Below are 23,418 nucleotides of genomic sequence, written 5' to 3'. Positions count from 1 at the left end.
AATGCATTCACTGTATGTTTTGATGTACATATGACAAATAAAGCTGATCTTTATCTTTATACATGATTAAATCCCTCCCAATAATGTGGCTTGGTTCCAGTACCATGAAAGAAAATTGATGGGAAGTTTGAAAGGGTGGATTAAAGGAAACAATATTTCTTACTTGATCATATCTTCAGTGCATGACCATATCAGCAAATTCTAAAGACACCATCATTGGAAATGCATTCATGCAAGGAAAACAAAAAGCTTTATAGAAAATCTCTATTGCCCTAGTATAGGGACAAAAAGTTTCCAGTGGGAGCTCACACATTTTCTTCAAAGGACATTGTAGGATCTGAAAGAGGTTCCCAAAGGTTAACTTCTAATTTCTGGGAAATCTATGTACTAACATTGAAATACCAATATCCAGGATGGTCTTATCTCTCACAGACAAAAAAATCTAGCCTCTTTAGATCTCTTCACAATGGAATGACACTCATCAGTAAGGAGACAAATTATTATAATTTCTTGTAGTCAAGCCTGCAATTCCTCGCGTGTTGATTTCCCCAGGGTTACCAATGCCAAAGCTATGCCTAAGTAATTTGAGATTCTGGGCAAGGTAACGATGTTGCATGAGTTGTGTTCATGGGCCAAGTGGATACGGGTCAATGACATTGGGCAGGAGCTGTCACATTAAGGTGCCAGGAGGAGTACTGATTTATACACGTACTGGACCACCTCCGACAGATATCTAGCTCTCCTTCTTACAAAGTACTGACTGGCTTCAGTGACCATGACAGTGTATTTCAGACTTCTGTACCTGTACAGCGCAATGCAGAAGTACAGAATAGACAGGAGGTCAGACCAAGGCACACTAAACCTTTTGCTTCCTCTGTCTTCCTGCTAGGCAATCTCTTAGGATCAAGGATGACGATAGTTTGTGAGGTAGACTACTCCTTAGGCTATTTACACTGAACTTTAGTCTGTTCCGACCCAGTTCCTCAGAGCCAATTCCTTCTCTCATCTATGCTGAGATGACATAGTCTATTGCAGAGTCCTCAAAGTACAGGAGAGATGATTCACACACATGCTGAGATGCAAACAGCATATGTAGATTTCACACACGGGAACATAGATACACAATCTCACCCACACATTTCCTCCCTCACACCTAATTTACTCACTCTGTACATCTATACCTTCTCCCCTAAATGCCTCCCTCATTCCTCCTCTCGCTTGGCACTCGTTATTCACTCACCTACTTCCTTCTTCTTTGACATCTCTATATTTTCCATTACGAATTCCACAGACCCACTTTCTATAGGTCCAACACTCATTTTGTTAACTCTCTTCCTTCTTTAACATCTTTTAAACTTCCAGCTTGATTTGTCTTGTACTCAGCCTTTTCATTCATTTGTTTCTCATTCTGCGCTGCCAGTTTTCTTTGGCAACGATATGCTTTTTCGTTATGTTTGATACAACCTTTAACCACCAAAGGTGGTTCCACCTTCGAATTACCCTTTCCCAATGGAAAGCACTGATGAATAACCTGTGGCCCAGTCTTAAGTTAAGGGGCAGTTCCTCACTGCACTTAATTGAGGATCTGGATGCACTTTATACCTGGTCCCTCAGTTTCATGCCAGCCTTATTCATCTATCTAACTTTGGCTCTGTTCATTGAATCTGGATAGAAAAAGTAAGTAAACTACTTTATTTTCCCCAATATAAATAAAAAATATTCATTTTTGTGAAGATAAATGTTTTCTAAAGAAAAGAGAAAATCAGCAGATACTGTAAATCCGAGCAAACCACACAAAACGCTGGAGAAAGTCAGCAGGCCAGGCAGCATCTATGGCAAAGAGTACAGTCGACATTTCAGGCCGAGACCCTTTGGCAGCACATTGCCGAATCCTGCTGAAGAGTCTCTGCCTGAAACGTCGACTGTTCACTCTTTTCCATAGATGCTGCCTGGCCTACTGAGTTCTTCCAGCGTTTTGTGTGTGTTTTTTAAAAGAGGCAGAAGTTAAATTTCAATTATGGATTTGCAGTGGAAACATTCTCAGAATGAGGGGTACATTGTGTGAAAATCAGCCTATCATGTCAATCACAAATAATAAAGCATCAGGAATGTTTATTAAAGTAGTGACAAGCCGATGAGTACTAACCACAGCACGGGATGTCCTCCTCAGTTGAAGAAGTCTGCTCTTCTGAAACCTGTTTCTTCTTCGCCAAACTCATGATGCGGGTAATCTTCCTCCCTGCAGCCTTGCTGACTGTGCCTTTTAGTTCAGCCAAGCCACTTCTCTTCCCTTTCCCTATTTGATCATAAACAATAAAAGACATTAAACTGTGTTGATCTGCTTGCAGGATGCAGAGGGAACGTGACATGATTCCTCGTGGAATGCCGGGGAGGATCATTTGCATGTCAGGGAGTGACTGTTGAATAGCACGATCCCAGCCCACCCTTCAGAATATGACAGACATTTAAAGAACATCATGAAAGCATCCCATAAGTCTGTGGCAGAGTCTGGATTGTGTCAAGCAGATGTTATTCCTTTTAAAGTAAAAAAAAATTCTATCTGGTTTACATATTAGTATTTTTCACATTAATAATGAAGAGTTTTGCAGATTTCAACAGAACATTTATAATATATCAAGCACAATTAGGGAGGGGACAACAGTGTAAAGAAGATTAATGAACATGATGGATAATATTTAAAACAATTAAGGAAGACATCTACAGACATAAATTGGATTGGCCCCTACAGTGGTTGCTGGGGTTGATTAATGCGTGCTGCTTCAGTGTATTAGTTCAGTGGTTGCCATGTTGCTTGTTAATTGTAAGTTTCATAAGATAAAAGAAGGCCAAAGAAATAATGTTGCCATTCAAAATGTTTATGCCAAATTCTTGAATTCAGCTCCACTTTCCTAGATTGGCCGTATTTGTCACGTGTACATCCAGACCTAGTGTGAACTGCGTTGCTTGTGTCAATGACCAACAATGATGTATTGGGGGCAGTCTGCAAGTGTCACTACACTTCCGGCATCAATATAGCATAGTCACAACTTACTAATCCTAACCCATATGTCTTTGTCATGTGGGAGGAAACCAGAGCGCCCGGCTGAAACCCACGTTTTCATGGGGGGAGTGCACAAACTCCTTACAGACAGCAACGGAAATTGAACCCCAAATTTCCAGTTGCTGGTGCTACAAAGCATTATGCTAACCACTATGCTACCATGCTGCCCTTTTGGCAGACATTTTGCAGTCGAGGTTGATCTTGGAAACACTGAAGAGTGGTGCAACAGGAAAGAAATTGGACTGCACTGGAAGTCTTGGTGGAAGAGAAGGCAGGTCCTGAGAGCTGGGAGCTATTCACATTTTACACAAAGCAGAGCGAGCAGATAGACCAGGAAGTTAATGGCAGGAGTTGCGTCTAAGGACTGGCATGCAATAGTCCAAGAATTTGGATCATGATACGTAAGGGTACGCCTCTTCAAAGACGACACAGATTCACCCACACTCTGTCACCAAGCTTGTTTCTGTTGGGAGGCTTTAGTACCTTTAAATGTCTCAGTGGTGTAGCATAATGACATGGCAGTGGTGCAAAGGAGATTTCAAGATGATTCAGGATTCTAGAAATTTCTTCTCAAAGTCTTTTCCTGCAGTCATTTTGCTCCTGCTGGGGGCTGGGCTCTGCCTTTATGACTGAGCATACAGCAGTGGATAGTGTGAGAGCTTCACCGGAGGACACAGGGAGAGTTGGCATCGATTTGTGAAGCACAAATTGTGTCTGACTAATTTAAGAATTTTTAATAGCTCTAGTAACAAGATTGATGATGAGTGCAGTGTTGCTAATGTAATCCATATGGATTTTAACAAGGCATTTGAATTAAAATCTTCTTAGTTGTAGAAAGCAAAGAGTAATGGTTGACAGATATTTCAAGGCCTACTGCACTGGGCATTGCAAAGTTCTGCAGGGTTCAGGACCAGGCCTCTTGCTTTTTGTAGACTAATGATCTGGACATAAATGTGTGGATCATGGTTAAGGAGTTGTTGATAATAACAAAATTAATAGTGTGATTGACAGGGAGGATGCAAGTTCTAGGCTACAGTAAATTATAACTGGTTAGATGGACTTCAAAAGCAGCAAAGAGACCTAGAGGAAAGCAGAAAACACAGAACCACTCCGATCGTGTGGTAACCAGAATATTTGGTCAAAGGTCAACAGAATCTGTTTCACTTTCCATAGCTGCTGTCTGACCCACTAAGTCCTTTCAACAGTTTCCAGTTTTGGCTCAGAATTCCATTGTCTGCATTTTGATTTTCAGTTTGGAGAAGTTTGAGGTAATGTATTTGGAAAGAAAGATCAAAGCATTGTGAATACACAATAAATGGTAGAATAATAAGTATAATGGAACAGGGCACCTTGGATTGCATGACAATGATCCCTGAAGTAGCATACCAGGCTGTTGTTAAGAAAGCACAGGAGAATATTGCCTTTGATAGTAGAGGCATAAAACATGAGAGTAGGAGGATCATTTTAAGACTGTATAAACATGGGTTAAACCACAGCTTGAGTACCATGAACAGCTCTGGCCACCACACTACAGAAAGGATGTGAGAACACAAATCTCCATATGGTGGAGGCTTCTAGGGATTTTGCTGGGGTTGGACAGTTATAGTTATGAAGAGTGACAGTGTAGGCTTGGGTTACTCTTGTTGCTGTTTGGCACGATTTTTCTTTAGCGGCACACGCACGCGTGTGTGGGTGTGAGTGAGTGTGTGTGTGTGGGGGTGTGAGCGTGTGTGGTGTGAGCGTGTGTGGGTGTGTGTGAGTGTGTGTGTGCGTGGGTGTGTGTGCGTGGGTGTGTGTGAGTGTGTGTGTGAGTGTGAGGGTGTGTGTGTGTGGGTGTGTGTGTGAGTGTGAGGGTGTGTGTGTGAGTGTGAGTGTGAGTGTGTGTGTGGGGGTGTGTAAGGGTGTGTGTGAGTGAGTGTGAGGGTGTGTGTGTGTGTGGGGGGTGTACGTGTGTGTGTGAGTGTGAGGGTGTGTGTGTGTGTGTGCACAGGTGTGTGTGCGTGGGGGTGTGTACGGGTGTGTGTGTGTGGGTGTGAGTGTGTGTGTGGGGGTGTGTACGGGTGTGTGTGAGTGAGTGTGAGGGTGTGTGTGTGTGTGTGTGCACAGGTGTGTGTGTGTGGGGGGTGAGTGTGTGGGGGTGTGTACGGGTGTGTGTGTGTGGGTGTGTGTGTGTGTGTAGGGAAGTTAAGGGGGTTCTTGATCATGTTGCCATTCTTTCTTCGTGCTGTTTGGTGTAATTTGTTAGTTTTTTGATGTTTTTCCTTGAACAACTTCCATCATTTTCTTTGCTTTGTGGCTGTCTGGAGAAGATGAATCTCAGAGTTACATACTGCATACATACTTTGATAATAAATTAACCTTTGAACCCTTTTTCTCCCCCATGCCATTGACCAGAAGGAACTTCCACTGAGAGTTGAATATTACATACTAGTCCAGGAGGTGACTGACTTTGCGTTCAAAAAGAACCCTGGGTTCAGCTATAAAACCTGGAGTGCTACGTGTATAAACTTTCAGTCACTGATCCTTCAGGAAGCCTTCAACCTTGGCAAGACCTGCTCCTTTAAGTTGACAGCAGCCATCATGTCCTGTATGCCATGTGAACTAAAAGCAATGCTATGAGGCAGAGATCAGCTATCGACACCTGCAGCAATCCAGACACTAATGCCTCAGTGGCTCAGTGGTTATGTGGCTGGACACCTGTGTGAAGATGGAGACCACTTTCTGAAACAATACCAAGGAGAACTTTGGATGTGTTGATACCCAGACAAATGGAGGTAGAGCATTAAATTTGGAAGGCAGTAACTGGGATTTTCCAGCTCCAGATCATGCTGCTGTCTCAGAAGAATCAGCAATAAAGCTCTGTCTGTAAACAGCACTGAGAAGCAGCATTTACTTAAACTTGCTGCATTACATTTAAATGGAATTGCCTGTCCTTTGAAAATGATACCCACTGAAAATGACTTGTAAACCAATGAATAATTTCATTGTAGGGGCAGAGATCAAAGTTCAAAGTACCTTTATTATCAAAGTATGTATACAATATTCAACCGAGATTCGTCTTCCTGCAGGCAGCCACAAAACAAAGAAACATTATAGAATCTGTTTAAAGAAAAACCCACATAACCAGACCATCAAACACATGGCCGAAAGAACAATTCGCACAAGCAACAAAAAGAGAGAAAATAACACACAGAAAATTAAACATCAAATTGCAGCATCTTCAAACGTGAAGTCACAGGGACAAGCTGTTGATGCCAGTGAAGCTGGTCCAGCAGCTGATGGCTGTGGTCACTGCCACTGAGCTAGTCAGTTCAGCGCAGTGTTGATGATGGCTGTAGGCCACAGCCACAGATTCAGTTCTGCGCCTCAATCAGATCGCGCAAACAGTAAAGTGCGTCCAGCACTGAGGAAGTTAAACATCAAATTGCAGCCTAAAGTGAGTCTACAGAGCTGCTGAGGTGATAGAAGCTTGCAGCATGGGACCTAAGACTCCTGAACCTTCTGCCGACAGCAGTGAGAGGGAGACTGGTCGAACGCAGACAGACTGCGCTGAACACTCATTCACTTTCCGCTTTCGTCCTCGTCAATTTTAATCTTGCTTAACGTTTTAATTGGCAGGGAGTAATGGAGCCAACCATGGGTTTATCTTCCACCATTAGGGACTGATGCAGTGTACAGCCATAGCTGCACTCCACATGCCGAATCCCCCAGGCGATCACAGAAGAGCCAGATCATTCAGTTGGCCCAAAAATACATTCAAAACAGAATAATTACAGGCTTCAATCAATCACAGTTCAGAAGAATGTATAGTTAAAAGAAGAGTATCCAGTAGTTTTGTAAGCTGTCTGCAAGATATTGCCGTTGGTCACTGGCATCATTTCCTGTGTGTGTTGCACACAGGGCATTATGGATCTCCAATTTAACTTTGTCATCAATAATTGGTCCTTGAATGTGGTTTGACATTCGTCTAACATGCTGCGTGGGAGACACAATTTGTGCTGACTACTAAAGGACCCAATCCTATTTAACGATCAATTGTATTTCTAAAATCAATCACAGTGATTAAAGAACTTGCTCTATGTGACTGAATTTCTGAGCAAACACAGACATTTTTTCAACATGGCTCATCAGTAATGCATGCCTTATGTCAGCATGTCATCTGGATCCACTGTAATTAATACTCCAATGTCAAGCTGCAAACATGTAAGAGAGAAACCTGATGATAGCATTGATTTGTAATGCTTTCATCTGCAGATTTTAATGGTATGCAGCCTTTTGTTTTTATGAAGGCTGTCTCCGAGGTGGTCTTCTTTTGAAAGTGGCATTGGTCTGATAATATATAATATCCAATTATATGAAATAATGGACATCAGATTTGGATCTAATCAGCAAATAAAACTAGTACAAGGAAGCCATAAGACCATAAAACATAATATAGGAGCAAAATTAGACAATCTGGCCCATCGAGTCTGCTCCACCATTTGATCATGCCTGATTTATTTTATCTCTCAACCCCATTCTCCTGTCTTCTCCCCTTAACCTCTGACACCCTCATTAATGAAGAAACTATCAACTTCCACTTTAAATATACCCAAAGAAGCTTTAACTTCTTGAAATCCTAATTTTACTTTGCTTCCCCTGCACATTTAATTTTACTACTAAAGAACAGGCTTGTTTTAGAAAGGCTGCACTGAGGTATGAATAAAACAGATGACTTGAAAATGGTAGAATGGAGAACTTGCTGGTGTCTATCCAGGAATATCCAGAAAGGTGGGACAAGCAATTATTAGCTTAGCAAGTAGTGAGCAGGACCATCCCAGACTGGCACTGTGTAAATTTTGTACAGCACTATCCTCAATGTCTCTATTCATTCCAACATAAAAAAAATAGGAATAGGGAAAATCTTAGGACAAATTAGGAAAAAAACCAGAAGCAATTGAAGTGATATTTGACTCTTGTGTTTGGATACACTTCATTAGCATTGACACCAGAATGAAATGGAGAATATTGTTCCCTTCAGAGATTGCTTAAAAAAGATCTAACAGAGCTGGTATGTAAGATGATTGTTTACATATCAATATAGAGGCTTACCATGCTCTCTACTCTCTCGGCCATTAACTGGAGATCCACTGTCTCCTGTTACTATGCTTTCGGCATCTGAAGCCTGTTTTTCATTTGATAATCTCTGTCAAAAGGCATGGAAATGAAGATTAATCTTTTTTTCCCAAAGTAACAGAAAGCTTTGCACTTATTTTCACAAACATATGCCACAACGATTTTAATTTGAGTGGAGTACCAGCGGAAATATAAATTACTACAATAGGGCTAAAAATTCCTGTGGTTTTCTAAGCTTACTTCAAGAAAGCAGTGAAATACATATCTTAAGCTTTTAGGTTTGCATGCGTTTTCACAAAAACAAGCATCTTCTAGAGTCCTGACGAAGGGTCTCGGCCCGTAACGTCGACAGCGCTTCTCCCTATAGATGCTGCCTGGCCTGCTGTGTTCCACCAGCATTTTGTGTGTGTTGATCTTCTAGAGTCAGCAGGTTAGATTTATAGCCCAGCTTTTCAGATGATGCTGAACTTTCAGAATACTTGAGCTCTCAGTGTATTGCCTAAAAATCAAAATAATTGCTGATGCTACACATCCAAAATAAAAGTAGAAAATACTGGAAATACTCAGCAAATGAGACTGAACCTACAGGAACAGAAAAGGGTTAACACTTTAGGTTGAAAACTTCATCAGAACTGAGAAGGACACAAAAGCAACTTGTTAAACTGCCGGGAGGGTGGGTAGTCTTTGAGAGGGTAAAACAGGAGTGGCCATGGAGATACTGTAAGCTGTAATCAGGGTTATATGGTTAATGAGTGAATTGCAGCAGTTAGAGAGTGAGATAATAGATGTAAGAATGAAGGAGTTATGAAGTGCAGAGTAGGGAGTCATATCTACATGATTCTGTTAGGTATATTCTCCACTCCCAAAGGATAAAAGTAACGTGAAAGCAAACAAGTTGAGCTGATATCACAGATGGATGGCTGATTCAGGCAGAGAACCACTGGCTCTCTGAAGCTGTAGAATTCAAAACTGAGTCCATAAGGCTATAACGTGCCCAGACACAAGATGACGTGCCATTCCAAAAGCTTTCATTGGGTCTCACTGTGACAGTTGAGGAGCCACAGAGTAATATCTCAGAGTGGAAATGGGATGGAGAATTAAAAGAGTCAGGCAATGGAAAACTTAGGGTTGCCTCTGCACATGGAGTAAAGATGCTCTTTAAAATGATTACCAAGATGTATTTGATTTCTCCAATTGTGTGGTCACCCCTACTGGACTTTAGCCCCTTGGATAAGCCTCAGCTTCTGTTGAAACTCTAACAGTTGGTGAAACTGTGACCATAATAGTCAAAGATGTGCTGTACATTGACCATATAGTGTCTCTCTAACAGAGCACTACACTCTAAAACAGAATATGCAGGCTGTCTATTCATCAGCCATGTCTGGAAAACATCATGTTTCACTACATATAACTGGTTACTCTCAGCTTTTCCTACAGTCTTGCTATTCTATGAATGCTTTTATTGTTTTATTGACATATGCATTTTTTTCAAAGAAATTAATTAATTCTTCCAGTTCAGCACGCGTACTAGAATCCCACAAAGAACCTGAGCAAGTGTACTCTTTTGATTCTGCTAATGTTACCTTTCAATCAGCTATAAAATAAAATGGGAGGGATGCAGTCAGAAAGGTTCTACCGGGGGGGGGGGGGGGGGGGGATTGATAAGTTCGTGGCCTAAGGTAGAAGGAGTCAATTTTAGAAAACCTAGCACATTTATTTTTCAACATAGTCCCTTCCTACATTTATACACAAGTCCAGCAGTTGTGGAGCATATGGATCTTGGACCTCCAGAAAGTGGCCACAGATGGATGACTGATAAGTTTGTGGCCTAAGGTAGAAGGAGATGAGTTATACAGCTCTCGTTACGTGTACATGCAGGTCAACTCTTTGAGTGATTGTGCAGAAAGTTTGAAGTTAATAACTCATCGGGGTGGTTGATAAGTTCGTGGCCCAAGGTAGAAGGAGATGAGTTATTAACTTCAAACTGTCTGCATAATCACTCAAAGAGTTGACCTACATGTGCATGTAACGAGAGCTGTATATCTCCTTCTACCTTAGGCCACAAACTTATCAATCGCCCCTCGTATCTCCCTCCTGTATCCTTTATTCCAACAATAAATCTACAGCTACAACTTGATATGAACAAAATCGAAGTTAATAACCAAAATTCTATCAGCCGATGCACTTCCTATATTGTACCTTATCAACAATGGAGCAAAGGTGTGTGAAATGTAAACCTCCTTTGTTATTTCATGAGGTGAATCATGCTGCATTGCGCTGCCATCTTCACAATATTGCTTTTCTTTATCCTTCAAGTGTCAACCAGCCTTTCCATCCCGAAGCTAAGCTTATCTTTGTTGAGAATCTCTGGGAACAAGGAGTAGCAATACCTGTTGGACCATTCTCTGGGCAAGGCTGAAAGAAATTTCCTTAATGCAAAGCTGCTGCCAAATCCGGAACTTCTTGGACTGTACGATGAGCTGTTCTGCATTTACCCATTGAGCCCTATGTGTGCATTTTGAATTTTTAGAAGTAAGTTTCCCAAATGTAAACTTATTTAAATTTACCTGCATACATTTACTTATTCTGATATTTGTAATTTCACCATTATATTTAAAATCAATCTATTATTTTAAATATAAACAGAAACTATTGGAAACACGTACCTTGTTAGGCAGCATCAGATTCAAAGTTTTGAATTAAAGATCACCCAGTTAATGTGGAAAAGCTGAAAAAAGTGTGTTTTAAATTGCAGAGAGGTGAAAAAAGCTGAGGGAATGTCTGTGATAGGGTGCAGACCAAAGTTGTCAAGATAACAATTATGTTAAGCACGATATCCATTAGTGCAAGCTTAAATATATCCTATAGTTTACCTTTTCCAGTTCTAATTTTGGTAGAAGAGGAGACGTTGATCCTTCTATTCCAGTGACGTGGCTGCACACCTCCTTAATTATCTAAATAAAAAAATTCAACATATCAGAGGTCTGGCATATTATTTTAAGTAAATTGACATTCTGTTTTATATCTCACCTATTTAAGTCTAATAGAAATTTCCCTTTAACTACAGCTGAGAGAGTTGGAGCTCCCATCGACAGGAACAACAAATGGAAAAAACAGGAAAAATATTAACTTCTTTTTCGGTTTAAATTAGGACACCATATGAACGGACAACACTACCGTATAATATGGAGATAAATGTATTAGGGCAATCAGCAGAACAGTTGAGGTAAGAGTACAAACACTGAGAGAGATAATAGTATTAAACGTCAGGATTGGGAACAGCAAAGATATATCATTTTATTATGTTGAACAATGAACTGTTGTGTACATCATTACACTACACAAAGTTTAGACTTGAGCAGGTTTGAGTTGTTTGTGCATAAATTATATCACTTTGTTAAGATGGGCTTTCACTTTTTTCTTTGGTGACCTAGGGCCTCTCTGTGGTCAGAACTGCTGAGGTTATGTCTGGATCTGTCGTTCTGCTTCATGCATTTGTCAAAAGATTTAACACAGAAATCCATGTGTGAAACAACTGAAGAATAACTGTAGAAGGATTTCACATCGCACAGTTCTGCTGAGGGAACACACCATCTGAAATGCTCATGAGTGGGGGCGGTGGGGTAAGTTTTTCCTAACTAAAACAACCTATTACCCTGATTCACTCGGAGAAGCTGTGAATAATCAGTGGAAAACCAAAGAAGAAATTTCAAACAAATCTGATATCAGACAAAAATAATCAGAAGTATGATCCGTACCAATAAAAACAAGATTCACTCCAGGGAGGTTGTCAATTTTCTTTCTCAGTTTCTTTCAGCTGAGGTTCAGACTGCCAGAAATCAAATCTCCAAGACAAAGGCTTTTAATTTGGATGATCCATGAAAATACCACCAGATTTAGTTAGAATGTAAATGTGAACCCTTAACGTGTGTGCAAATCTAATAGTTACTCTTTTGAGTAATTTTTTTTCGGTGCTCTTTATTAAGTTTGCTTTGACATTATATCATCAAAGAACAGCCTTCAATGAACTTGTTTAAATTAAAATTTTATCTGACATTTAGAATTCCAGTAAAAGTAATATATATTTTGTACTCAACATTAAATAATGTAGTGATAGGCTCACAAAGTCATTCCTTTGTTAACATCAGCAAAGCTGTTGTAACTTGATTTGGAAGTCCTGGAATTGGATGGCACAACCAGTCTTGTGTTATGTCATACTACAATCTGGAAGCTTGACAGCACATTTAAAGACTAACATTCCAGTGTGTATCTGAAGAAATGCTGTGTTCTCAGAGGCATAGGCACCTTCAGATGAAATGTAAAGCTGAGGTCCTGATTGGTATTTAAGTGGTATAGATGTGCTGGTACCATTTTGAAAATGGGAAGGGAAATTATCCAGAGAGTTCATCCAAATACTTGTTCAACAATCATCATTTTTAAATTAGATTGTTTAGTCGTTATCACATTACAGTATTGTTTTTAAGAGTGAACTGTGTGAAAAGGACTGTCACATACACTGAATCAGACCAGTGTCGTTAACCTCCATGGTTGTCAAGTGCTTTGGAAAGTCTTCAAGGAAAGAGAATTTTATTCATTTTTTATTTAGTGATACAGCCTGGAACAGGCCCTGAATTGCACCACCCAGCAATCTATCTACTTAACACTAGCCTAATTACAGGACAATTTACAATGATGAATTAACTTACTAAGCAGTACATCTTTGGACTGTGGTAGGAAATCAGAGCACACAGAGGAAAGCACATGCAGTCACGGGGAGAACATACAAACTGCTTACAGACAGCACTGGCAATGAACTCCAACGCCCCGAGATATAATAGTGTCGGCTAACCACGACACTACTCGGGCCTCTGTGTGAAACCCAATGGTTTATCTTGATCCATTTGTCTTATTTAACATCACATTTAGTTCTTTGATCTATTATTAAACATTCCAATTAGGCATTTTAATCACACATTCTATTAATAATATTTTAACATTGTAATATAAAAGATTGAAACCTCATGGTCAATTTCATGAATATCTCAGGAGGGTGTGCAATACTAAGTTAAGGTGAGGGTAGATTCCTATTTTTTTTCTGCAAACTTTTTAAGTCATGACAAGTGAACTCAGACCTGTATGGAGCTCCTCCTGTGCAATGTGGAACTTGGGGAGTCTGCCAGAGTTCCCGATGGCTGCAAGTGTAGGAAGGATATACAGCTGCAGCTCCTGACAGACTACATGATGACCCTGCACTGCACATGAATTCACTTTGGAGCATCCGTGACTGGAAGGAAAGAGCTAAATGTGATTCCCCTTTGGTATATGCTAAAATAAAAAGGAAGTCTGTAAGACAAAATGTTGTTTGCTTGGAGTGAAATTGTTTTGAGAAAGTACAAGAGAATCAGTTTACAGCAATGTTTTGAGAAAGTCAAGAAGGTTAAAGTTTGCATCTGTAATAGTGAAAAATGGCGAAAAATGTGTTTGTCTGGGATGGAAGTTGGAAGGGATAAGTGGGGAAGGGTGCAGTTGGTACCATGAAGGGATGGAAAAGAACCAGTGTAAGGGGTTTTGAAGGGTATAAAAAGGGCATTTATGTCTGGTCCTGGCTGGTGCTAGTGCTAAGAATTGAAGAGGATAGGGCAAGTTCGTCGAGTCAGAGTTAGAGAGAGAAAGAAAACAAGCTGTGTGTGAGATGGTTGGATTTGTTGCACTCCTCTGACATTGCAGAGGTCAGCTTGATTAGTGCATGATAAGTACTGTATTACTTTGATTTGTGTATTGCATTTGCGCTAGTTCTAATAAACTGTTTTCTTGTGGTTTTGAATACATCAGTTCAGTGTCTCCTTTGGTTGCAAATGCATATGCAAGTACCCTGAGCTGAATGAGAAAAGAACACAGAACGAATATTAAAATAACTTTCATTAAACAATCGGCGTAGTCAGCAGGATTAACATAACAGGCGGTATGTTTTGCGAGCAACAGGACATAGTTGAAGATGAGACTGGGACTAAAGTTCTGGGGTGAACAGACAACACCTATAGCTTTGTAGCAGTGGCTAACGTATTGCCTGTGTGTTGCCCTCACGAATGTTGGAGGGGGCCAGTGGGCTGGGCTTTGCTGGAAGAGGATAGGTTTGAGGGGTTTCCATCAGAATGGTGCACAGGTTTAGATGAGGAGATATTGAATCAGCGGCATGGAAACAGGACTGATGATGCGAGACCTCAGAGTTCTGACGTCAATGGAGAGGATGGGAAGCACTTTCAAGGAGTGTCGAGTAGAAGGTTGGACACAGGTACTGAACATTCGGTTATAAGGGGAAGCCCTGACTCGCATCAGGGGCCTCTGGTGTGAGTGGAGGGCTCAGGAGGAAATATAATAACAGCACAGGAAAGACAGTCCGATTGGGAATTGGGGTGGGACAGCTGATGGAAGCCTGGGTACTGATAGTAGCGTTACCTGAAAATATTATTGGAATGAATGCGCTGCAGGGACAGACGGTGCAGACCAAATAGGGGAAGTTCACATTTGGCATTTTAGTAGCAACTATTGTAGTGGAGTCAGCGAGGTGGGAGCCTCTTATGATACTGCCATCAAGTGCTGTGGTTTGTATAAAGCAGTGCCAAATACTGGGAGGACATCTGGAGGTCTCAGACACCGTAGCAGAGTTATTAAAAGAAGGTGCGATCAGACATGCAACCTTCTGAGTATAACTGTCCTGTCTGGCCAGTGAGGAAATTGGATGTCAGTGTATTGTCACCAGTTAAATAAGTGCACCCCTCTGTTAACTGCTGCTGTCCTGGTGGAAAGAAGGTCACAGGGAGACAAGAAATGGTACGCTGGAACAGATCAGGCCAACGCATTCTTCCCCATTCCCCTGCCACAAGAGTCACAGGACCAATTTGTCTTCACATGGGAAGGCAGTCGGTGTACTTTTACCAGATTGCCTGAGGGATATGTGTACAGCCCTAACGTGTCAAGGAGTGATGGCGCAAGACCTTGATGCATGTACTCTCTTGCCTGATATACACTATGTCAATGACATCATGCTAAAAAGATCCACCGAGGAGGGGGATCTGAAGCTCTGGACATGAGGGATGGGAGGCGAATCCACAGAAAATATGGAGGCTGGGCCAGTCAGTAGAGTTTCTGGGTATCCAGTGAGTCGCAGGGTATCAAGTAATCCAGGACAAAGTACAGAATAAGATAACTGAGAGGGCCACACCTTCCAATAAGCAAGAGACCCGAAGGTTTGCGGGGCTATCGGGCAACAGCCAACTGTCCTGTTCCAACTCTTATATAAAGTAACAAGGAAGAAAGTGACTTGTGAGTGGGTTCCAGAGAAACAGCAGGTGTTCGAGCTGCTAAGGAAGCAGTAGCTCCTGCCCTGCCTCTGGCCTCTTGTTTACCTGGAATGCCCTTTGAGCTACCTGTATCCTTACATCAGATCACCGCTGTGTGGAGTTCATGGCAAAGACAGATCGGGTTTCTGGTTTCCTGTGCTCTACCTGATGCAGCTGAATGATACAGATCCTTTGAAAGACAAATACTAGCCAGCTACTGGGTGTGAGTGGAGATGGAAGTCATCATGAGACCCGACCTCCCTATTATGACATGGGTGCTCTCGGAGAGCTCCTCAAACAGGGTGGGGAGGGTGTAGCGAGCTTATTCTGTGAAGTGGAGGTGGCACATTGAAGAATGGGGAAATAAACGCTTGGAGAGAGTCAGCAAGTTACACGAAAGTGTAGCCAACATGCCTGTGGATTGAAACCGTACCAAGACTGCCAACCCCCACACCAGTTCCTCCTCTCCTGTTAAATGGGGCATATTATATAAGAACAGTTGTCTGAAGCAGATAAACGCCATGCCTGGTTTATGTATAGCTCCATTCGCTGGAAAGCTGGTGTCCAATGGGTGGACAGCAGGTGCAATGAGCCCAGTCACAGAAATGGTTTTGCTGCAGTAGGGAGAGGGCGGTTCGAGGCCACCAGCTGAACTGGTAGTAGTCACCTGACCACTGTAGCTTGAAATGAGGCAGCTGCACGTATACACATTGCGAATGGAATGGCTGTGTGGCTACAACGAAGCTGGCCGGTATAGTAAAGCCCTTGTGGGGACGGACACTCTGGGAAAAGATCTGGGAGGCCGCCCACCAAATGAAAAATCACTACGTTTCATGTAGATTCTCACCAGAAAGATGCCCCTCTATCCACCACCTTAAATAATAAAATGGATCAGTTCGTTTGGGTGTGGCAGATCAGCAGCCCTGAATTCCATGCGCTGGGACAGTGGCCGTTTAACATGGCTGGTCACGATTTGAGTATGATCGAGTTGATCAACAATGAGGTACATGACTACCTGTATATATGACTAAAGAAGTTATTACTGCATGTGATATTTGTCAGCAAGTTAAAAGACGAGCACTCCCTGGGAAGCTGACCACCATATTAAAAAGGGGGCTGGTCCAGCCAAGGTCTGGCAGATTGATTGCACTGGACCCTCGCCATAGCAGCATAAATTTAAATATTTGCTTACCATGGTCTGTTAAAGGCAATTCTTTATATAAAAGTTGACCAGGATCATTTACCGAAGGGACTGCAGAAGCTAATTAGTTATTATGGGGACCCTCAAGAACTACAACAGGATAATAGGTCTCATTTCTCAGGACAAGCTGTGAAAGACTAAGCTGCCAATAGAGGTATTCATCGGGTTTATCAGATACCTCATTACCCCAAGCATCTGGGCTGATTGAAAGAATTAATGACATTTAAAACAACAGATTTGTTTATTGACACTAACTCACACTTTACAGGGGTAGCAGATTATCCCCAGCCCTGTTTAATCTGAACAACCCCAAGGACAGCCAATTGCCAAGATGATCAAGTATACCCCAGAACCAGAGAAGGAAACAGACTCTGAGAAAGGGCCCCCATGGTAGGAGATAAAGTATATGTGCACATTTCAAATTCTTCATTTTGCAAGGAGGAGATTGTAGCAAACGGAGACAGTAATACTTACTAGATATCAGTACAAGGGAAAAACTATCTGGTGTGTTTAAACAAGGAGAAATTGACCAAAGAAGAAAGATTTAAATCTTTGTAAGACTGATAATAACATATACTCTGTTTTCTCCCAGATGAAATAACAGCCCTGGAATTAATCTTGTCAATAGCATGGACCCTCTCCTGAGTAGAGGTCACTGTCTGGACATGCGAGAAAAACATACAAAGAACAGGTATAGAAGAAGATGCCTTTTGTTACAACACACACACACACACACACACACACACACACACTCATGACATTTAACCATGATTAATTGCAATTGGGCTTACATTATTCAAATTAAAGTGTGGTACCGGGGAACAAATAATGGATGTGAAGTAATCATATTAGTTTGTGTTTATAGTGCAGTTTGTTTTAGCTTATTGCTTAGATAGGATTTGTATTATAATCCCATAGTTTAACTATGCTATAATAATTCTGGTTAATTTGTATTTATCGTAATTTTTGTATAGTACACCAATGAGCAATCAAGGAATGGACTGTAAGGAAAAAGTTAAATGTGATTCCTCCTTGGTATATGTTAAAATAAAATGGAAGTCTTCAAGACAAAATGGTGTTTGCTTGGGGTGGGATTGTTTTGAGAAAGTACAAGAGAACTAGTTCACAGCAATTTTTTGAGAAAGTCAAGGAAGTACAAGTCTGTAGCCATAATAGTGGAAAAAGGTGAAAAGCATGTTTGTCTGGGCTGGAGGTCATAAGAGATAAGGGGGGGGGCAGGGGGTTGCAGCTGGTACCACCAAGGGGTGGAAAAATACTAGTGTAGGAGGTTTGAATGGTATAAAAAGGGGCACTTTCTTTTTGCAAGTGGGAGAGTTTTGTCACAGCTGGTGCTAGTGCTAAGAAGATAGGTGAAAGTACATTGAACCAGAGTCAGAGAGAACACAGGCTCATGCAAGGTTGTCAGATCTGTAGCCCCCCCCCCCCCCCTACCATTGCAGGAGTCGGCTTGTTTAGTGGAGATTTCTGTACTACTATTACTGCAGATATTTGCTTTCCTTTCTGTACTACATTCGTGCTGGTTTGAATAAAGTGTTTTCTTGTGGCTTTGAATACATTTGTTCAGATTGATAACATCTCCATGATCTCCATCAGCACAGATGCACCACAAGGCTGTGTGTTTAGCCCCCTGCTCTATTCGTTTTATGCCTAAGATTGTGTGGCCAAGCACAGCTCCAATGCCATATTCAAGTTTGCTAACAACACCACTGTCATAAGTTGAATCAAAAGTGCTGATGAATCAGCATATAGGAGGGAAATAGAAAATCTGTCTGAGTGGTACCACAGCAACCTCTCACTCAATGTCAGCACGAACAAGGAGCTGACCGTTGATGTCAGAGCAGGAAATCAGAGGTCCTCATCGGAGGATCAAAGGGGGAGAGGGTCAGCAACTTTAAATTTCTCTGTGTTATTATTTCTGGGGACCTGTCCTGGGCCCAGCGAGTAAGTACAATTACAAGTAAAGCATGGCAGTGCCTCTACTTCATTCAGAGTTTGCAAAGATTTGACATGACATTTAAAACTTTGATAAACTTCTATAGATGAGTAGTGGAGAGTGTATTGACAGGCTGCATCACAGCTTGGTATGGAAACACTGATGCCCTAAATGGAAAATCCTACAAAAAGTCGTGGATATGGCCCAGTTCATCAAAGGTAAAGCCCTCCCCACTACTGAGCATATTTACTTGAAGCGTTATCACCGGAAAGCAGCATCCATCATCAGGGACCACCACCACCCAGGACATGCTCTCTTCTCAATGCTGCCACCAGGAAGAAGGTACAGGAACTTCAGGAGTCACACCACTAGATTAAGGAACAATTACTACCCCTCAGTCATCAGGCTTCTGAACTACAGGGGATAACCTCACTTAACTTCACTTGCCTCATCATCAATGCTCCCACAAAGTGTGGACTCATCTGCTTCACTGCAGTGGGGCCTGGGTCCTAGTTTGAGGCACGGCCTGCTGTTTGGACGATCTAAACACTGGCCCAGATAGACTGGAAAGGCAGGGTTTTGGGACCAGAGGCAAGATTCAGGCCGATATTGCTTACTCTCCTGTGATATTCACTCCTCTCTCCATGACGCTGAGGCTGTAAGACTGCCCAGGCTGCCGTGTTGCATGCCTATGAGTTTTGCCGTGATTTGCCCCGTTAACATGATGAAGTGAGACTCAGGCTTGGGCCTACTCTAGGGATTGCTCGCTTCTACTGTTTGCACAATTTGTGTTTTTTTCCCCTCTTTTGCTGTGCATTGGGTGTTGGTCTTTATTTATTAGTTTCTTTCTAGTTTCTCGCTTTGTAGTTGTCTGTAAGCAGACAAATCTCAAGGCTGTATAATTTATACATTCTTTGACAATAAATGTACTTTCAATCATTGAATCTTGAATCTTTGAAATAAGGATTATGGGGAAAAGGCAGGTAGATGGAACTGAGTCCACAATAGATCAGCCATGATCTTATTGAATGGCAGAACAGGCTCAATGGACGAGATGTCTACTCCTTGGCCTACTCCTGGTCATATTTCTTATGTTCTTATATTTAGATATAGTTGCCTTTTGTTCTAGTATTTTCTGTTTTATTCAGGGGCTTGGGCTGGGAGCAACAGAGAATAATGAGTATATTCCTTTACATCAGATGGACATTATGGTTGCTGATTAAAATGGATCCACACTTAACCTGTTAATTAATCTCTTTCTGTTTATAATAGGCAATAATCAACATAATTTATATCAATTTTGCTAAAATCGCTGACTGCATAATATTAAGTGAACACACAAAGCATGTGGCTTAGATGTGGCAACAGTAATTTAAGCTCGATAAAGTGATATGAATTTTATTTCTTCATGTGACATTTGGTGGTGTATTTATTGTACTCATTTTCATTTTGTCATGGATCATCTAACTAGATGCGCACATTGAACTTTTGAAATTAGCTGAAACATCAGCAATGTGAAAAGTCACTGTTCCCCATTGAGGATTATTCTACTCTGAGGTCATTAGAAAGTGGAAGAGGTAGGGAAATGGCTTTTGGGCAAGGAATTGTTTCAGTTATTCATTTCCAAACAAAATATATGCAGCTCTTAAACACCGAACATTAACATTTGGAAGAAAACTGGAACATGAAGAGTCATTGTCATAGAGTATGACAGCACAGAAACAGACCCTTTGGCCCATCTAGTCCATGCCAACCAGATCTTCTGCCTAGTGCCATCGACCCACACCTGGAACACATCCCTCCATATCCATCACATCTATGTACGTATCCAACTTCTCTTAAAAGTTGAAATCTAACCCACACCCAGACTTCCAATGGTAGCTCATTCCACACTTGCATCACCCTCTTAAGTAAGAATTTCACCCTCAGGTTTCCCTTGATATTTCACCCTTTGCCCTTAACCTATGATCTCCAGTACCAGTCTTGCCCAAACTCAGTGGAAAAAGCCTTCTTGTATTTACCCTACCTGCATGTGTCATAATTTTGCATACCTCTATAAAAACGCCCCACATTCTCTTCAACGCTCCAGGAAAAAAAAATCTTTCTCAATGTTTCCTTAAAACTGAGGTTCTCAATTCCCAGCAACATCCTTGTAAATCTTCCCTGTACTCTTTCAATCTTACTGATATCTTTCTTGTAGGCAACCTGAACTGCACACATTACTCCAAATTTGGCCTCATCGATGTCTTACACTACTTCAACGTCCCAAGACTTGTGTAGAAATCCCTCCTAGTCATGATCACCAGTAATGTAATAGTGGATTTGACATGATTTAGCCAATCAGAAGCAACCTCTGAAGATTCAAAATCTATCAACCACGTGAAGGCATATTGAAGAGTCAAAGATTTGGTAGTCCTAATTTGTATACATACTATAAATTGTTGCTAGTACCTTTAACCATTCCTCTGCTTGTTCCTTGCTTTGTACTGCTATTACAAGAGCTTCAGTTCCTGGCTGGGAGAATCTTAGTTCATGTTTTTTGCGTCGACCATCTTTAGGCACATAAATAACATTGCACGTGTTCAGTGGCAGCTCCATGTGAGGCTGATGGTCCTTGGAGCTCTTGTAACACTGAGAAAAGGGAAATGTACATTAGTTTCTTCTTTGAAGGAAACCCTTCAGCACAAAAACAACACATTTTCCTCAACATATGCACCAAATTAACCATTAATGAATAATATGACTTAATGGTGTGCTTTTTGGTTATTTAATACAGCAGTGATTGCCAAGTATGCTAAACATATTCATGCATCCCATCGGTTTTCCCAAGATGATGTCTGGAAAAAGCTGTAGGAAGTTTCCCATTAACAGACTTTCATTGAAAGGATTTCTTGCAGAATATTACCTTCAGACACTAAGTTATATCCTCTGAACTGAAGATGCAACAATACTACTTATTTCAAACAGATATAATGCCCTGTGTGACTGTCAATGTGGTTTTAACATTATTCAAAATATTTAGAAACCTTGTAAGAAATGCTAAGAGATAGAATACTACTTTATTGATGCGTTCAAACAAGGAAGAGGTTTATTTGCTGACTTTATGATTTAATTGGAGTATATTTACATTCACAGAAGTGTCTAACCTATTTTATTAAAATAATCTTTACTCATAATAAAACTATATACAATAATAAACCATGCAAAGTCTTTTCATTTGCAGATAATGGGTAAGTAGTGTTAACTTACATTTTTAAAATTGATTTTTAAAACCCTCGAAACTAATCAACAAGCTTCAAAACCTGGGTCTCTGTACTGCCCTCAGCAAAGGAATCCTGACTTCCTTATCAGGAGGCCACAGTCAGTATGGGTTAGTGATAACATCTTCTCTTCACTTACAATCAACACAGGCGTACCTCAAGCCCACTGCTCTAATCTCCCTACCTTCATGCCTGTGTTGCTAGGCACAGCTTAAATGCCATCTATACTTCTGCCAGCATAAACATGCTGTTTCTGGCAGAATGTCAAAGGCAATGAGGAGGCATATAGGAGCAAAATAGATTCACTGGTTGAGTGGTGTTGCAATAGTGACCTTACACTCAATGTCATCAAGACCAAGAATTGATTGTAGGCTTCAGGAAGGGGAAGTCAGAACACCCACCAATCCTCATTGAGTGGTCAGTGGTGGAAAAGGTGAGCAGTTTCAAATTCCTAGGTGACACCACCTCAGAGAATCTATCCAGGGCCCACCATACTGATGCACATCAGTGCTAATGCACCGTTAGGAGTTTGAGGAGATTTAGTATGTTATCAAAGACTTTAGCAAGTTTCTACAGATGTGCTGTGGACAGCGTTCAGACTGGTTGCATCACTGTCTGATATGGAGGTGCTTTGCACAGGATTGTGAGGTGCCTCAGAGGGTTGTACACTCAGCTAGCTCCATCATGGGCTCAAACATCCCCACCATCAAGAGCATCTTACAAAGGCAGTGCCTCAAGGTGGTGGTGTCCATCGTGAAGGAACCTCACCATCCAGGACATGCCCTCCTCTCATTACTCTGATCAGCGAGGATGTGCAGGAGCCTGAAAAACCTAAACTCAATGTTTTAGAAACAGCTTCTTCCCCTCTGCCGACAGAATTCTGAATGGTCCATGAATCCGTACACAGTCTCGCTATTCCTCTTCTACATTATTTGTGTATTTTTATTGTAATATGATCCGTTGTGATGCCTGCATGGTACTGCTGTGACAAAACAATGCATTTCACAAATTGTATCCGTGACAATAATTCAAATTGCACTTTTGCCATTCAAGTTGATTTTTGATTTTTTTAATACAGAGATCGGGACTAAATACTAAATGCATTTTACTGTCATAATGGAATACACACGAGTGAAAATTGTAAACAAAATTCAAAGATTTTAAGTTTGATAGGTTAAATTGATTTAAAGATTGATTCTTGTTATGTTCACCTTCAACCTAGAACAAAGTATACTTCTTTGCCTTGACATGAACGGGCCTGATCATATTATCTCGTTAGCTTCCACTGCCTAGCTTGTCAGATTGACAGTCACTTGATTAGTTATTCTACTTTCATGTTAAACACAATTTTGCTTTGAAGCTTTGCAAAATGCTGCCCCGTACACCAATTTAAAAAAATTTCCTTTTCTTCCCTATTCCTGTATTTAGTGAAGTCGTAGTAGAATGGTTTTGGAGGAACAAATGGAGTTGACCTGTATGCATTAAAG

At 41.1% G+C, this 23,418-nt stretch overlaps 1 protein-coding gene and 1 long non-coding RNA gene across 5 annotated transcripts in view; one reads left to right on the top strand and one right to left on the bottom strand.

Annotated features, from left to right (window-relative positions):
- LOC140739410 (uncharacterized) overlaps positions 1-23,418 on the top strand; it is a 972,090-nt gene that overhangs the window by 276,808 nt on the left and 671,864 nt on the right. The gene's annotated exons all lie outside the window — the stretch shown is intronic.
- Positions 1-23,418, bottom strand: part of afap1l1a (actin filament associated protein 1-like 1a) — a 192,331-nt gene that overhangs the window by 44,610 nt on the left and 124,303 nt on the right. For all 4 annotated transcript variants that reach the window (XM_073067686.1, XM_073067685.1, XM_073067687.1 and 1 more), the window contains exons 8-11: positions 21,123-21,302; positions 11,050-11,130; positions 8,153-8,246; positions 2,147-2,296 (exon numbers count right to left, since the gene is read on the bottom strand). In XM_073067686.1, the coding sequence (XP_072923787.1) occupies positions 2,147-2,296; positions 8,153-8,246; positions 11,050-11,130; positions 21,123-21,302 (505 nt within the window). The remainder of the gene's footprint in view (positions 1-2,146; positions 2,297-8,152; positions 8,247-11,049; positions 11,131-21,122; positions 21,303-23,418) is intronic.

This window comes from Hemitrygon akajei, chromosome 15 (assembly GCF_048418815.1).
Source record: "Hemitrygon akajei chromosome 15, sHemAka1.3, whole genome shotgun sequence".
Lineage (NCBI taxonomy): Eukaryota > Metazoa > Chordata > Chondrichthyes > Myliobatiformes > Dasyatidae > Hemitrygon > Hemitrygon akajei.
Note: the sequence above shows the minus strand (reverse complement) of the source record. Positions and strands in the feature narration are given on the sequence as shown.